Below are 15,327 nucleotides of genomic sequence, written 5' to 3'. Positions count from 1 at the left end.
GATAAGGGGTGTGATTGGCCCAACACTGAAGCGAAGCGGAGGGTGACAACCCCCTTATCTGTGACATAATGACCATATATCACGGCCTGAAGACAGTGAGCTATTGCTTTTATAAAACGCTTACCAAGTATGGCAGTATGAAAGTAATAGACACTCCAATTAAAGTTTTTATTAATAAACAAGCGTGAATTTGCAATAGCCGCGACCGCATATGCAGATTTCCAAAATGCAGGATGGTAGGAGCAGCCCACCCTAGTCTGCCTCTGTCACCCTGCATTTCGAAAGTTGCCCCCTTTTAGGCAATTGGCATGAACACAAATGCACACAAACTTTTGACCTCCATACCAACTGTCAGCCTCCTAGGGTGAAAACTGTACCCGCTAAGTGCTGGTGAACTTTTTGTGGACCAACAGACAGAGCGCCTTATAGAGCTGCTGCTCGCAGCTCATAAATACTCATGTGCCAAATAAAATAGTCCCTCCTGGCTGCCTGCACAGACTGAGGCCGTTGCTCTGCAATGTAGTAGCTAGCAACACAGGCTATCTCCAGTTCAGCTAGGAAATTTGGTAGTTGTAAAACACATTTATCTCAACAACCGAGCAACGGATTTCAAAACGGGTTTTACCATTGAAAGAAAAGAAACGTGACATGTTAACAAGCTACAGTCAGTTTGAGTCATTCAGTGGCGTTTTGAGAGTCGTTAACAACTAGTTGGTAACTGGAACCGGTCAGCAGTGGTGCTTGAACGTCCTTCTCAGACGTAGAGTGATACTCTCTACTGAGGCTTGTTGAGGAGACAAACAGCCTTCTCAGACGTAGAGTGATACTCTCTACTGAGGCTTGTTGAGGAGACAAACAGCCGTAGGGAAGAAGCCGTTTAAGTGACATGTGGTTCTGGTTCTGAAGGATGCTCAATGAATTAATATACCGCGGCTATGAACCAACCAGGTGGCTTGATTTGACGAACCCGTTTTATAACATGTTATTTATCAGCAGCCATGACGATGGTCAGATATACAGTAACTAGTGATTCGATACTGACATTGTATTTGCATAAAACATTGTGTAAAATCAGTGCAACAGTGCTGAAGTGTATGCTGCCCTACCTCCTTGTTCATCTCTATGCTGCATGTTGACAGAAAAGAAGAGATGAAAAGAAAATAAAAATGTCACATGCACACCTACCTACATTCTGTCAATTACTTTGCTCTTTGCTGGATCATTGGTATTCTTTAGTGAACACACACACATCTGCGAGGAGTTTGACAATGGTCGACTACAAAAACTGGACCCTGGACGTGTTCATAGCATGGATTGAGCCTAGCTAGTCCCAATTCCTAAAAAGGAATTCCCATCAGGTTCCTCATTAGTTTAGTCCAGAGTTTAATTACATGCATATTATTCTAGGACGAGGCTTAATCCATAATCTTCTCCCTGGAAAAATTACCCTTTCCAATAGTCTCTTACGCAACAGCACTGTATTAAATGAGAATATTCAGGAGCAGCTTTGGATCAGGAGGCCAGGGAGGTTGGGGATAGGGTCCCTCACAGTCTGCATAGTTTGGGAGGGTCTAGGTCGCTGTCTTTTATGTCAATTTCATCAGTAAGTACTTACTGTTCATATGGCATGCAATATAACTAGAATGTCTTTTATGGAAATTCAGTCAGTATAGTATACAGTCATGACATCACCACTGCCCGAGTGACATCACAGTTGGGCAATTCACAGTTGGGCAAACGTGTCCCCGTGCCACTGTGCGCCATCGACGAAGTGATGTCACTTCCGTGACACGACTTTACAGCGCTACCCACCTCACTGATGATGTCACTTCCATCACTTTCATGACTGACAGAGACCACCCACTTAGACAATTGTATATTAGATAAAGATCCGTTGCTCAAGTGACATCACAGTTGGGCAATTGCAAATGCATTCAACACACACACCCAGCACCCACACCCAACTGGCCGAGTGACTTCCGTCACAAATCGTGACTGAGAATCAGACAGACACCGCCCACCCACTTAGCCAATTGCATATTAGATTTAGTCAGTACTGTTCATATGGCATGTAATATGATGACTAGAATGAGGTCCTATATAGCACACTGAGCTTCAGTACTCTGATGTAGAGTCCGTCCCACAAACTAAAATCCTTTCATGAGACAGTTTTTTCTTTGTTGTTTGTTTGTGTTTTTTGGGGGGGGGTCGCTTTGATCATGCACATAACTTAGAACAGAAGTATAGAGAGCCAAAGTGAACGTCACTCCCTGCCTTTCTCTCTGCACCAGCATCTGAAGAAATATGAATGGTGGTGACTGGTGAACGGCGAGAGATGATACTTTTTTGATCCCGTTTGAATTGTGCCATGGGCTACACATATCATGTTTGTCAATGTAAAAGATCACTTTGCAAGTCAAGAAAGTGAGTTTGTGGTACAACTGTGGCACTATAAGTTATAAATCAGAATAAATAAATCAGACTACGCACAAGTGACATCTCCCCCCCGCCAGTCCACGTTGTTGATGGCGTGACGTATATTGTATATTGAGAGACGTAGTTGATTGACAAAACTAACCTAGACACCATGAACTTAAAAAAAACTAGACTAAAAAGATTTAGCATTTTTGTGGACAGAAATGTAGGCTGACAGGAGTAAATTTACATTTTAGTCAATAGACAGTTTCTAATGGTTTATCTATATTGAATCCGAACTGGTTCATCCTCCAATTCTCTCCCCCCCCATCTCTTTTCTCTCTCTCCCCCGGTCCCTCTGCTTGCCCACTCAGCGAGGGGGAAGCTGCTGTCACAGACGTAACGCTGTGGCTTTTAAGGGGGATGGACATGATCACACCTGTGAATCATTTTGGGCTTAAACACGCCTATATGGAAGTTTGTGCCGAGGTGACGCATAATTTGAACACAAGCAGCGGCAGTTGTGTGAGCTGCCTCTTTTTCGGAGACAATCAGTACTGGTTATTGGAATGAAAGGAATAGCCACAAATATGTTTTTGTAGTATAAAAGAAAATCCAACCCACGCACGCACCCACATGGGTTTGAAAGTTGCTCTGATGAAGGCATGTAGGTGTTTTTTAATGTTTTAATCCTCTCGATTAAAAAAGCATTTTGCCTTTATTTGATAGGAGAGTGTGTGCTAGACAGCGACAGGAAAGCAGGGAGGGAGAGAGGGGAGGACAAGTCGAACCCCGGGCGGCTGCGCAAAGGACTGACTTAATGTTAATGGTACGCGTTCTACCAGGTGAGCCACCGGGGGCACCCCCAGGACCTGGATTTTTACATGTCACGAAAACATATTTGTGGTTCTAATGTTTATGTTTCCTTTATTTGTTTCCTCCATGAGCACCTGTGGGACACCTGCAGCACTCCTGGTGGTTAGCAGGCATCTGCTTAAACCTACCTATCTTGTTAGGCATCATGCAAAACTCGTCTTGTTCGGCATCATGCAAAACAAGAGCTGTATTCTTACGTCGTTTTTGTGAGACGGCTTGAAGGCACGCGGTGATGATGTCATAGTTCTTCTGCAGTTTGTGGTAAAGCCGGTCTCGCCTCTTCAGCTGGCGGAGGAGCTTGGCCGACTGCAGGCCTGTGCGGTATTTCACTTCCTGGATGATTGAAAGCAGCTCCTCGGGGGCTGGAAACACACACACAATATATATTGGGGGTTAAGAGTTTATGAGGGTTACCACCACGGTGAAAAGAAACCATGACTTTTCAATGACTTTTCATAACTTAAGTTTCCATGACCAAAATGTTTTCTTCCTTCCTGGTTTGGTCATGTTGTTTTTTAAGCTGCTACCTAATAGGGCCGGGCAAAATGACTTCAAATCAATATCACGATTATTTCAAACTTTGACCTTGATGGGTAGTGTAGAGGTAAAAGCACTCACCGACGACCGTAGAGACCCAGGTTCAATTCCCGGTAGCGCTACTCTGGCTTGGTCAGACGTTCATGATACATTTGGCCGTGTCTGCATGGCCAATTGTGGGAAGCCGGTGGGGTATATGAGCATGGATGTATAAAAAGATGGATATAGAAAATGGCCGCTCATTCATTTGAATGTAAGCTGCTGCTGATTTCACTTGTGTGATGTGCAGCCCAAGGTCATGTGCTCATGTCTGCTTGCGTTCACGAGCGAGTCCAGACCCAGAGTTATAGTGGTCAGAGCCATAGAGAGAGAGGGAGCTCTAGAGTTATAGAGGTCAGAGCCATAGAGAGAGAGGGAGCTCCAGAGTTATAGTGGCCAGAGCCAGAGAGAGAGAGAGGGAGCTCCAGAGTTATAGAGGTCAGAGCCATAGAGAGAGAGAGAGCTCCAGAGTTATAGAGGTCAGAGCCATAGAGAGAGAGAGAGATCCAGAGTTATAGAGGTCAGAGCCATAGAGAGAGAGAGAGATCCAGAGTTATAGAGGTCAGAGCCATAGAGAGAGAGAGAGCTCCAGAGTTATAGAGGTCAGAGCCATAGAGTGCGTTTACATGCACACCAATAAACTGATAACTGTGAGTAATCAGTTTATGGCAATAATCTGATTTCTGCGTTTACATGCACTTTAATAATCCGACAATAGGAAAAACCCGGGTTTACATGATTCAGTCATTAGTCGGCTTTCTCTCCAGAAGGCGGCGGTAATTCAACTTTTTACATGCAACTTGTACATGCGCAGATGTAAAAACCCACAAGAAACCTGATACGCTGTATACATGCACTCAAAAGACAGGTTATTGGCCAAAAACCTAGGTATGTTTATCGGTTTATTCATAACCTGATAAAGGCCATAAACGGATAAAGCTTATCGGTTTATGCTGTTTACATGACCATTTGAATAATCAGGTAACTCCAGAAACCTGCTAATAAACTGTTTATTGTCTGCATGTAAACGCACTCATAGAGAGAGAGAGAGCTCCAGAGTGATAGAGGTCAGAGCCATAGAGAGAGAGAGAGAGCTCCAGAGTGATAGAGGTCAGAGCCATAGAGAGGGAGCTCCAGAGTGATAGAGGTCAGAGCCATAGAGAGAGAGGGAGCTCCAGAGTGATAGAGGTCAGAGCCATAGAGAGAGAGAGAGAGCTCCAGAGTTATAGAGGTCAGAGCCATAGAGAGAGAGAGAGAGAGCTCCAGAGTGATAGAGGTCAGAGCCATAGAGAGAGAGGGAGCTCCAGAGTGATAGAGGTCAGAGCCATAGAGAGAGAGGGAGCTCCAGAGTTATAGAGGTCAGAGCCATAGAGAGAGAGGGAGCTCCAGAGTGATAGAGGTCAGAGCCATAGAGAGAGAGAGAGAGCTCCAGAGTTATAGAGGTCAGAGCCATAGAGAGAGAGAGAGAGCTCCAGAGTGATAGAGGTCAGAGCCATAGAGAGAGAGAGCTCCAGAGTTATAGAGGTCAGAGCCATAGAGAGAGAGAGAGAGCTCCAGAGTTATAGAGGTCAGAGCCATAGAGAGAGAGAGAGAGAGCTCCAGAGTTATAGAGGTCAGAGCCATAGAGAGAGAGAGAGAGCTCCAGAGTGATAGAGGTCAGAGCCATAGAGAGAGAGAGAGAGCTCCAGAGTTATAGAGGTCAGAGCCATAGAGAGAGAGAGAGCTCCAGAGTTATAGAGGTCAGAGCCATAGAGAGAGAGGGACCTCCAGAGTGATAGAGGTCAGAGCCATAGAGAGAGAGAGCTCCAGAGTGATAGAGGTCAGAGCCATAGAGAGAGAGGGAGCTCCAGAGTGATAGAGGTCAGAGCCATAGAGAGAGAGGGAGCTCCAGAGTGATAGAGGTCAGAGCCATAGAGAGAGAGAGAGCTCCAGAGTTATAGAGGTCAGAGCCATAGAGAGAGAGGGACCTCCAGAGTGATAGAGGTCAGAGCCATAGAGAGAGAGGGAGCTCCAGAGTGATAGAGGTCAGAGCCATAGAGAGAGAGGGAGCTCCAGAGTGATAGAGGTCAGAGCCATAGAGAGAGAGAGAGAGAGAGCTCCAGAGTGATAGAGGTCAGAGCCATAGAGAGAGAGAGAGAGAGCTCCAGAGTTATAGTGACCAGAGCCATAGAGAGAGAGGGAGCTCCAGAGTGATAGAGGTCAGAGCCATAGAGAGAGAGGGACCTCCAGAGTGATAGAGGTCAGAGCCATAGAGAGAGAGAGCTCCAGAGTGATAGAGGTCAGAGCCATAGAGAGAGAGCTCCAGAGTGATAGAGGTCAGAGCCATAGAGAGAGAGGGAGCTCCAGAGTGATAGAGGTCAGAGCCATAGAGAGAGAGAGAGAGAGAGAGAGCTCCAGAGTGATAGAGGTCAGAGCCATAGAGAGAGAGAGAGCTCCAGAGTTATAGTGGCCAGAGCCATAGAGAGAGAGAGAGAGCTCCAGAGTGATAGAGGTCAGAGCCATAGAAAGAGAGAGAGCTCCAGAGTTATAGTGGCCAGAGCCATAGAGAGAGAGAGAGAGCTCCAGAGTGATAGAGGTCAGAGCCATAGAAAGAGAGAGAGCTCCAGAGTGATAGAGGTCAGAGCCATAGAGAGAGAGAGAGCTCCAGAGTGATAGAGGTCAGAGCCATAGAGAGAGAGAGAGAGCTCCAGAGTGATAGAGGTCAGAGCCATAGAGAGAGAGAGAGAGAGCTCCAGAGTGATAGAGGTCAGAGCCATAGAGAGAGAGAGAGCTCCAGAGTTATAGAGGTCAGAGTCATAGAGAGAGAGAGAGATCCAGAGTGATAGAGGTCAGAGCCATAGAAAGAGAGAGAGCTCCAGAGTGATAGAGGTCAGAGCCATAGAGAGAGAGAGAGCTCCAGAGTGATAGAGGTCAGAGCCATAGAGAGAGAGAGAGAGCTCCAGAGTGATAGAGGTCAGAGCCATAGAGAGAGAGAGAGAGAGCTCCAGAGTGATAGAGGTCAGAGCCATAGAGAGAGAGAGAGCTCCAGAGTGATAGAGGTCAGAGCCATAGAGAGAGAGAGGGAGCTCCAGAGTGATAGAGGTCAGAGCCATAGAGAGAGAGAGAGAGAGCTCCAGAGTTATAGAGGTCAGAGTCATAGAGAGAGAGAGAGAGAGCTCCAGAGTTATAGAGGTCAGAGCCATAGAGAGGGAGAGCTCCAGAGTGATAGAGGTCAGAGCCATAGAGAGAGAGAGGGAGCTCCAGAGTGATAGAGGTCAGAGCCATAGAGAGAGAGAGAGAGAGCTCCAGAGTTATAGAGGTCAGAGTCATAGAGAGAGAGAGAGGGAGCTCCAGAGTGATAGAGGTCAGAGCCATAGAGAGAGAGAGAGGGAGCTCCAGAGTGATAGAGGTCAGAGCCATAGAGAGAGAGAGAGAGAGCTCCAGAGTTATAGAGGTCAGAGTCATAGAGAGAGAGAGAGGGAGCTCCAGAGTGATAGAGGTCAGAGCCATAGAGAGAGAGAGAGAGAGCTCCAGAGTTATAGAGGTCAGAGCCATAGAGAGAGAGAGAGGGAGCTCCAGAGTGATAGACGTCAGAGCCATAGAGAGAGAGAGGGAGCTCCAGAGTGATAGAGGTCAGAGCCATAGAGAGAGAGAGAGCTCCAGAGTTATAGAGGTCAGAGTCATAGAGAGAGAGAGGGCTCCAGAGTTATAGAGGTCAGAGCCATAGAGAGAGAGAGAGAGAGCTCCAGAGTGATAGAGGTCAGAGCCATAGAGAGAGAGAGAGCTCCAGAGTTATAGTGACCAGAGCCACTTCTTCTTCTGTTCCACCGTAAAACCAAACAGAAGAAGAAGAAGAAATAGTACATCCGGGTAGTTAGCTGTTATATAGCTTAGCATGATATAGGACGAATCAGCGTGACGTCACTGCCACCCAAAAATGCGTAACCCCGTGGCAGTTACAGTAACTAGTATGAGTTGTGCCAAACAAACGTTAATATCTCAAAAAGTATACATCACATCGCTTATATTTTGACATTCTGAGTGAGAGCAGAATTAGCTCAAGAGTTTGATGTATATGCATGTCGTGTTAAAGTTGTGTGAACTGTCGCAGTTTTTAAATTGTAAACACGGTCAGCCGGCTAGAGTCAGACGCTCAAACTCAGGCTCCATAGGGTTCCATTGCTGTTGCCACCCAGTGACGCGGTTTGTTTACCAAAATGCTGCTCGGCTGATCCCTCGTATGCACTGATGATATTTATCTGTTTTAGAGAATATAGATGATTATTTGAATTCAGTGGCCGCCCATATGGAGTAGCGTCATATATGGATTACATGCAGCAGCCGGGGAACCTATGTGACGGACAACAAACAGAGCAGGCTGTGCAACACCGGCAGCCGGACGTACGTTCAATCTCTCTCATCTCGTTCATTATGACCCGCTGTGAGTCAGAAAATAAGCTATTTACAAGACATAAATACAGGCATTTCACATGCCCTGTTTTCCTCGTTATATACCTGATCGCAGGTCGCACCATCAGGTCAAACTGATTATCGTTTCTACTGCTGCTAATCAAACAGAAGTTGTCTGGGTGACTTAAACATCATATTTAGAGCTGGAAATAAAGTCTGGGGCGTTAAAAAAAACTGAATTCTTCTTCAAGTCGCTAGGAGTAGTGGGAGTACCTTTTACTGCCACCTCCCGGATGTTCAAATGAAACTTAATGAAGGGATACACACACACACACACACACACACACACACACACACACACACACACACACACACACACACACACACACACACACACACACAAACACACACACTTGATATAAAACAGACACAGTTTCTGTCTCCCACTTCATGTCTCAGAAACACATCACATGTTACTTATTACGTGTATTTATTCAGCTCTGTCTCATATATGATCTATTCCAGGCAAAGTGCTGTAAAATCTGATCATTATATAGCTTGGATTAAATGGTGACGTCTCTACTCCAAGTGCCATTAGCTCAGATCAGAATAGCACAGTCATTATAATTGGTTTTCCATGCTGCAGGGCAGGCAAACCGTAACCAAAAACCAGAAGACCTATGACCACCGAACCCTCCTCTCTGTGTTGCTGGTAGGTAGGACAGTCTCTCTACTCACTATATGCCATCCTGCTGAACAATTATCAAGTATATCTTTCCTTATTTGCAATGAAGCTGTGAATGAACACATTAGAAAAGACTAAATTCACTCTTCTTTGCCTGCGGCCTTATCAGAATGATTCCAGACTAAGGTTGGGTACTGAAACCCGGCACCACTATGGTACCGGTACCCTTACAACCGGTACTACCGGTACCGAATTGCAACGCAGATTTGCATGTAGGTGCCTCATTTAGGTACCATGCCCGTCCGAGCTGCTGAGTGAAATATCCGCCATTTGGGTACCTGAAGCATAATTGCTATGTGGTACTGCCCCCTCCTCCCAAGAAAAACACACAAATGCAAGATTTTTTTAAACTGAAGAAATATAAAATTTTTCATTATCAATCTTACAAATAGAAAACAAGAACTATGAAATAACAGTATATCACACTATAGAACTAACTATAAAAGGCAAAAAACCTTCTGAAAATCATTTTTCAGTCCCTTTTCTTTCTACAAAATAAATGTTCTAAATGAGAGAAATTAAGTGCTGCAGTGTGATACAGCAGTTTGATGGCTCAGTTTGCAAAGTTAATTTCATGTCCAGTAACACATGATAACATAACTGTAACCCAGGTTAACACCGCTATGTCCCCTAATCGCTTCACAGCGTCTGCTATTTTGCCACGCTCCCTACACGCCTCGTGCAGGCTACACTGAGGGAAACGTCAGTTTGTGTCTTCACTGCGTCACATGTCGTTTTAAACGAGGAGATCCACAACTTTCTTTTAAGGGCAACTGGCTGTGTGGATAGTTCATTTTAGAAGGGGCATTACCACCAAACAGTCTGCTTGACCGTGGTATAATTCTTGCCTGGGATGATGCCCGTCACGGCACTTGTGCCTTGTTGTACGCACAGCGTGTGATGCGTGTGTGCCTAGCATCTGCGCTGCACACACACCTTCACTAACATTATCGTTTGGAGCACACATCTTGAAATCCTCTTAAAAACACACCTTAAATCCACTTTAAATTTGAAAAAGTATTGGTTCAGGCACCGTTAAGGCACCGGTACTGTTTTAAAAGTTTCGTTTTAGCACCGGTATCGGGGAAAAAACAAATGATACCCATCCCTGGCTATTCCAGAACCAGCAGCCTTGAACCTTCTCATCCTGCATCAGCACAACAATACACTGCCTTGTTTAAGGGTGCTTTCACACTGGCAACCCGGTACTGTTCCCGAGCACACTTGTCCCCAAATTGAACCCAGTTCCAGAATGCTTGATGAGTGTGAACGTTGCGTTCCGTTCCGTGACAGGGTCCACTTGAAAAGGTGGTCTGGGGAACGCTTTGGTGTGCCTGAGGACGGAATACTTGCAAATGTGAATGCCAACCGAGATTAAGAAATGTTGTAATGTGAAAGCTGACCTGCGGGGGAGAGGGGAGGCAATCGTGCCCGGGAGCGGAACGGAACGAAAGCAATCGTGCCCAGTGAGAAAGCACCCTCACTCGACCGAGTCTTCTAACTGTCCTGACCTGAACCAACCCAGCCATACAGGGCAAACACTCCACACTAGAGATGAAACGATATGAAAATTTCATATCACGATTATCGTGACCAAACATTATCACGGTTATCATGATTATCACAAAATGTGCTGAAATTGAAAATTGAAGACATTCACAGAAATCATTTCACCAAGTTTTATATTGAAAACTCAAGACCCCTTAATGATTGATACACTCACTGAAATCATTTCTCCAATGCGCATCTGCATCTGGGAGACGGTTGTCAACTTTGGTTGATGATGGACAGTATTTACCGTGTTTTTCAAAGCGCATGTTATCATAAGGAATTTGATCATGTTATCATTCAAACCGGTTATCGTTTCATCCCTACTCCACACACACAGGCTGTAAATAATCCTTGTTTACTGAAGGATGCCACAGGAACAGAGGAAACAATGGCTCAGTCACAATAACATACCATCATAGATATTATATTACTATAGATGGGTCACCGCAGGCTCCGCCAATTCTAACAAATGGTAGCAGCAAGTCTCATAAATTGTCACTTGACTCCAATAGACCTGCCGAAAGTCTCCTAAGTGGCCGTGTCCGTGGAAAACCATGGGCAAAACCCACGTGACAAAATGACAGGAAGTGAGTTGTAGTTGGGCTGTCTTGCTTGAAATCCCATCGTCTTTGGTACCATTCAAGACTGTCACTGAGGCCACACTGTTTGACAAGTAGTAAATGAGTTTTAAGCACACTTGTCAGTCTGTGTGTATGTGAAACACACATGTGGCATTTTGCCCTCATCTGATTACAGTAAATCCTCCTGTGGGCCTACTTGTAAAACTGTCTCCATAGCTTTGGATCAACCACAAGGCACATTACAGACCCATCCTATTGAATTCATAATGGGCCATCCAGCTCAGCAAATCACACTAAGCTACATTTTGTATTCACAACACTGCAATGTTAAGTCCAGCTCTGCCTCAACACTGTGATGTTAAGTCCATCTCTGCCTCTGGCTCTCATAATTTGGGCTAAGGCCAGAAATCCTTAGGGACTTCTACAGAGGCACCATTGAAAGCCTGAACTGCAGGAACTATATAACCAGCGGTGCCTCAGGAGGTCCCTGAAGATCATCAAAGACACAAACCATCCCCACAACAGCCTGTTCTCCCTGTTACCCTCAGGGAGGAGATACAGGGTCCCAAAAGCACGCACAAATCGCTTGAGGGACAGTTTCTTCCCGCAGGCCACGAGACTCCTTAACATACACAAATAGTGTAGTAGCTGTACTGTACCGCACTGTAGATGCTACCATTATGTATGTCTAATGTTTAATTGTATGTTTAATTAGGTATATGCTATTGCTATTTGCACCTGTACGTCAAATACGTCGAATTTAAAATGTCTACGTACGTCCAAAGTATGCACATGACATGTGCACCTATGTGCAGTGAATATGCCACTGTCTCGGACTTGTCTTATCACTCTACTGCCTTATTGCTTTGCTTGTTGTGTCTCTTGTTGTTTTTGCACTCATATGCCCTGTTATATTTGTACTATGTTGTAAACGGAGTTCACAGCACAAGAATTTCACACGTGATACTTGTACTACGGAGTGACAATAAAAATCTTGAATATCATTCCATTTCCCCTCCGTTTCCTGCATGTTTTCTTGTCCTCCAGTGTTCACCATCAAATATAGGGGAAATGACTTCAAGATAATTAGGGCTGTTTTAATTGGTTAAGAGGCTATGTCAGTTTTTGTCCTACCATTCTACAGGCCTGGAGAACGACGCCCCCGCCAGGCCAGAAGAGGAAATGCACCAAAAAAAAAAAAAATGCTCCCCCCAAAATTTCAATAAACCTTTATGGCATATTATTACAATACAACAATTGTGTTGACAGTGTTTACAGTAATAGAAGATGCCGCAGCCAAACCATTCAAAACAATAAGCATGCTTTTAGGAGCATCGTGCCAGCGTGCAGCACTGTTCGAAAACGTGTCAACGTGTGTCGTTGCCTGGGAAACGCACATCCCATAATACAACTGTTCGCATTGCATCCCATAATCGTATGATGATACTTGGGATGCCATTGCGAACATACTGTAGATGCGAACAGGTTAGCTAAAAGTTTAGCGTCGCCAGCGAGGGAACCCACCATTGCGGTCGGGGTACGTTTCGGAATCCCTCCAGGCCTGGCATTTTTTCTAGGGGAAACACTGTATGTGATGTAGTGGTAAATTCAAAGGTGTGCAAACTATGACCACAGAGGTCACAATACAAGGGATCAGCATTGGTAAACAAAGGGCAGCTTATAATGGGACCCTATGGAGCCAGCCTTGAGTGTCTCACGCTAGCAGGCTGTGCTTTTTTACTAAATTCAGACAGTTCACACAACTTTAACACGACATACATTATAGGCTACATCAAACCCTTGAGCTACTTCTGCTCTCTCTCAGAATGTCAAACTATAAGCTATGTGATGTATAGTTTTTGAGATATTAACGTTTGTTTGGCTTTGGCACAACTCATACTAGTTAACTGCTGAGGTTCCGGGTGGCTTATCTGGGTGTCGTGATGTCACGCTGATTCGTCTTATATAAGGCAAAGAAACGCCGAAGTGGGGCATCCCGGTGGCTCACGTGGTAGCACGCGTAGTCCTTTAGTGCCGCCAACCCGGGTTCGAATGCAACCCGTGAGCCTTTGCCACATGTCATCCCCTCTCTCCCCACATGTCCTGTCTGCCTACTGTCCTATCTAAAGGCAAAATGCTAAAAAAAAAGAAGGGAAAAAATGGCCATGGCTACATAAACCAAAATTATATTTTTCACCATTCAGTTTGATAGGCTACTTACACTTAATTGATGTAGGTGCCTATGATTTTATGTTAAAGAATTCTGTCTCTCTCCTCTGCCACTTAAATGGTGGGTAAACAGATGGGACCCTCTGCTATACGTTCCTGTTAACACTGCCTTCTAGTGATGGAATAACAAACCAATTCTAAATGCTGCATTTTTATTGAAATAAGTGCTGTTATGCGTCCTGAGTCATCACTCACACACACACACACACACACACACACACACACACACACACACACACACACACACACACACACACACACACACACACACACACACACACACACACACACACACACACACACACACACACACACACACACACACACACACCTTTCTGAGCCAAGTAGTTCATCTGGTGCCTCCTGGTGTGCTTCTCCTGCAGCTCCTGCAGGAAGCTGGAGCCGGTGTTGCTGCGGCCCAGGAAGGCGTCAGAGCTGGAGGCCTCGGTCGAGCTGTCCCAGCTGTCCACGTTCCTCCTGTGGCCGCCGCTGTACGTGTCGTACAGCTCAATCAACAGGCAGTCCACTATGGAAGTACGCGCACATCTCATTTCACCTGCTTGGAACTCGGAGTCAGAGTCGCTCCTGTTGCTCCTTTGGGTGGCAGTAATGGTGCCAGGTGCAGCGCCGTGCCCGTTGGGGACCTCCTGCTGTCCGGGAGGTGATGATGTGTCATTCAGTAACTCGGCAGTAGAGATGGAGCCAGACTCGGGCGAGCTCCACTGTTGGAACCCCGAAAAACCGTCCTGGGGAGACGGGACTGAGTGGACAAAAACCCCACTCTCGTCTTGCATGGAACGCACACCGCTGTTGTCGCATATGTCAATTTCCAAAAGTTCATTGCCGGTTAATGTCACCTGCGACGCCATTTTCATTGAGGCTAAAGTGCCTGAAACTGCCGCGTCTGATCGTATTATTGTTCTTCTAGTTGTCAGTTGTCAATTATTCAGTAAAGCGCATAAAAAGTTTGCCCTGCTGCCTGCGCGTCTGTCTCGTCTGGAGGAGGATAGAGTTCCGGGAGCAGTCCATTCCTTACCCGGGAGGGAGAGCCCAGCTGTCTGGAGGTTTAGTTTCCTTCCTGAAAGCTCCAGACGCTTCCCTCCTCCCCTGCAGCAGGCCTGAAGTGGTCCAGCCCACTCACAAACTTCTGCTCAACATTCTTCTGGCCCATACAGGTGCGGCACCTGTGCGCAAGTGCGCGTCGGAAGAGTGGGTACATTCTTTCTTCTTCTTCTTATTTGGGATTTGTCAATATTAATACTGCCTTTCAATCTTTCAATCCTTCAATTAGATTGACCAATCAGAGCAGAACCAAAACTATTGTGGACCAATCCGCCACCTCTTGGGAAAGAATAAAACAAGTTGCTCTACAGCAGGCTATTTCAGCCACTGGTCTGAATTAAGAAAATTTAACATTTTAATAATGTATTAGGCTATTTATAACCCTAACAAACTAACACTAGTTGATACTAGTAATATGGATTTATTTAATCCCTTGTTGACTTGGCAGTTTATAATGGGACCCTATAAAGCTGAACAGTCACGTGACATTTCTTGCCCCGGAAGAGAGTCCCCCATTCATTTCTCCATAGACATTTTGAAAAATCCTTATAACTAGTTTTAAGCCTGGAACCAAGCTAACCTGTGACCTACGTAATCATGATGAGTGACCATAAAACATTTCAGTTGGAGCAAAATCAAAAAATAAATCCAGAGTTGTAATAGGCTATATTGTCATCATGGTGTCTTTGCGTCATTTCTAAACTAAATTAAAAAAAAAATGTATCGATTTCTTTTGTAGGCCTACCACTATTTTACATTGAAGTCAACGGCGAGTGGCTTGTGTTTTCCTCCTTTTAGGGGGTCAGATCGGGACCATATTGCCGATCTGATGTAGGCTAATGTAGGCTACTGTAGTCTGGGGCCAAAAGCGTAGCACTTATGGTCATCCAGTTATGGGTCCAA

General features: G+C 45.4%; 1 protein-coding gene across 1 annotated transcript in view; it reads right to left on the bottom strand.

The window, feature by feature from the left end:
• Nucleotides 1-14,231, bottom strand: part of tbc1d30 (TBC1 domain family, member 30) — a gene marked incomplete at its 5' end in the record, with an annotated part of 53,124 nt that extends 38,893 nt beyond the window's left edge. The window contains 2 exons of the mRNA XM_083632274.1: nucleotides 3,489-3,653; nucleotides 13,694-14,231. Of these exons, the coding sequence (XP_083488400.1) occupies nucleotides 3,489-3,653; nucleotides 13,694-14,231 (703 nt within the window). The remainder of the gene's footprint in view (nucleotides 1-3,488; nucleotides 3,654-13,693) is intronic.
• Between the last annotated feature and the right edge of the window lie 1,096 nt (nucleotides 14,232-15,327).

Source organism: Poromitra crassiceps (genome assembly GCF_964638095.1).
Source record: "Poromitra crassiceps genome assembly, chromosome: 2".
NCBI classification, from domain to species: domain Eukaryota; kingdom Metazoa; phylum Chordata; class Actinopteri; order Beryciformes; family Melamphaidae; genus Poromitra; species Poromitra crassiceps.
Note: the sequence above shows the minus strand (reverse complement) of the source record. Positions and strands in the feature narration are given on the sequence as shown.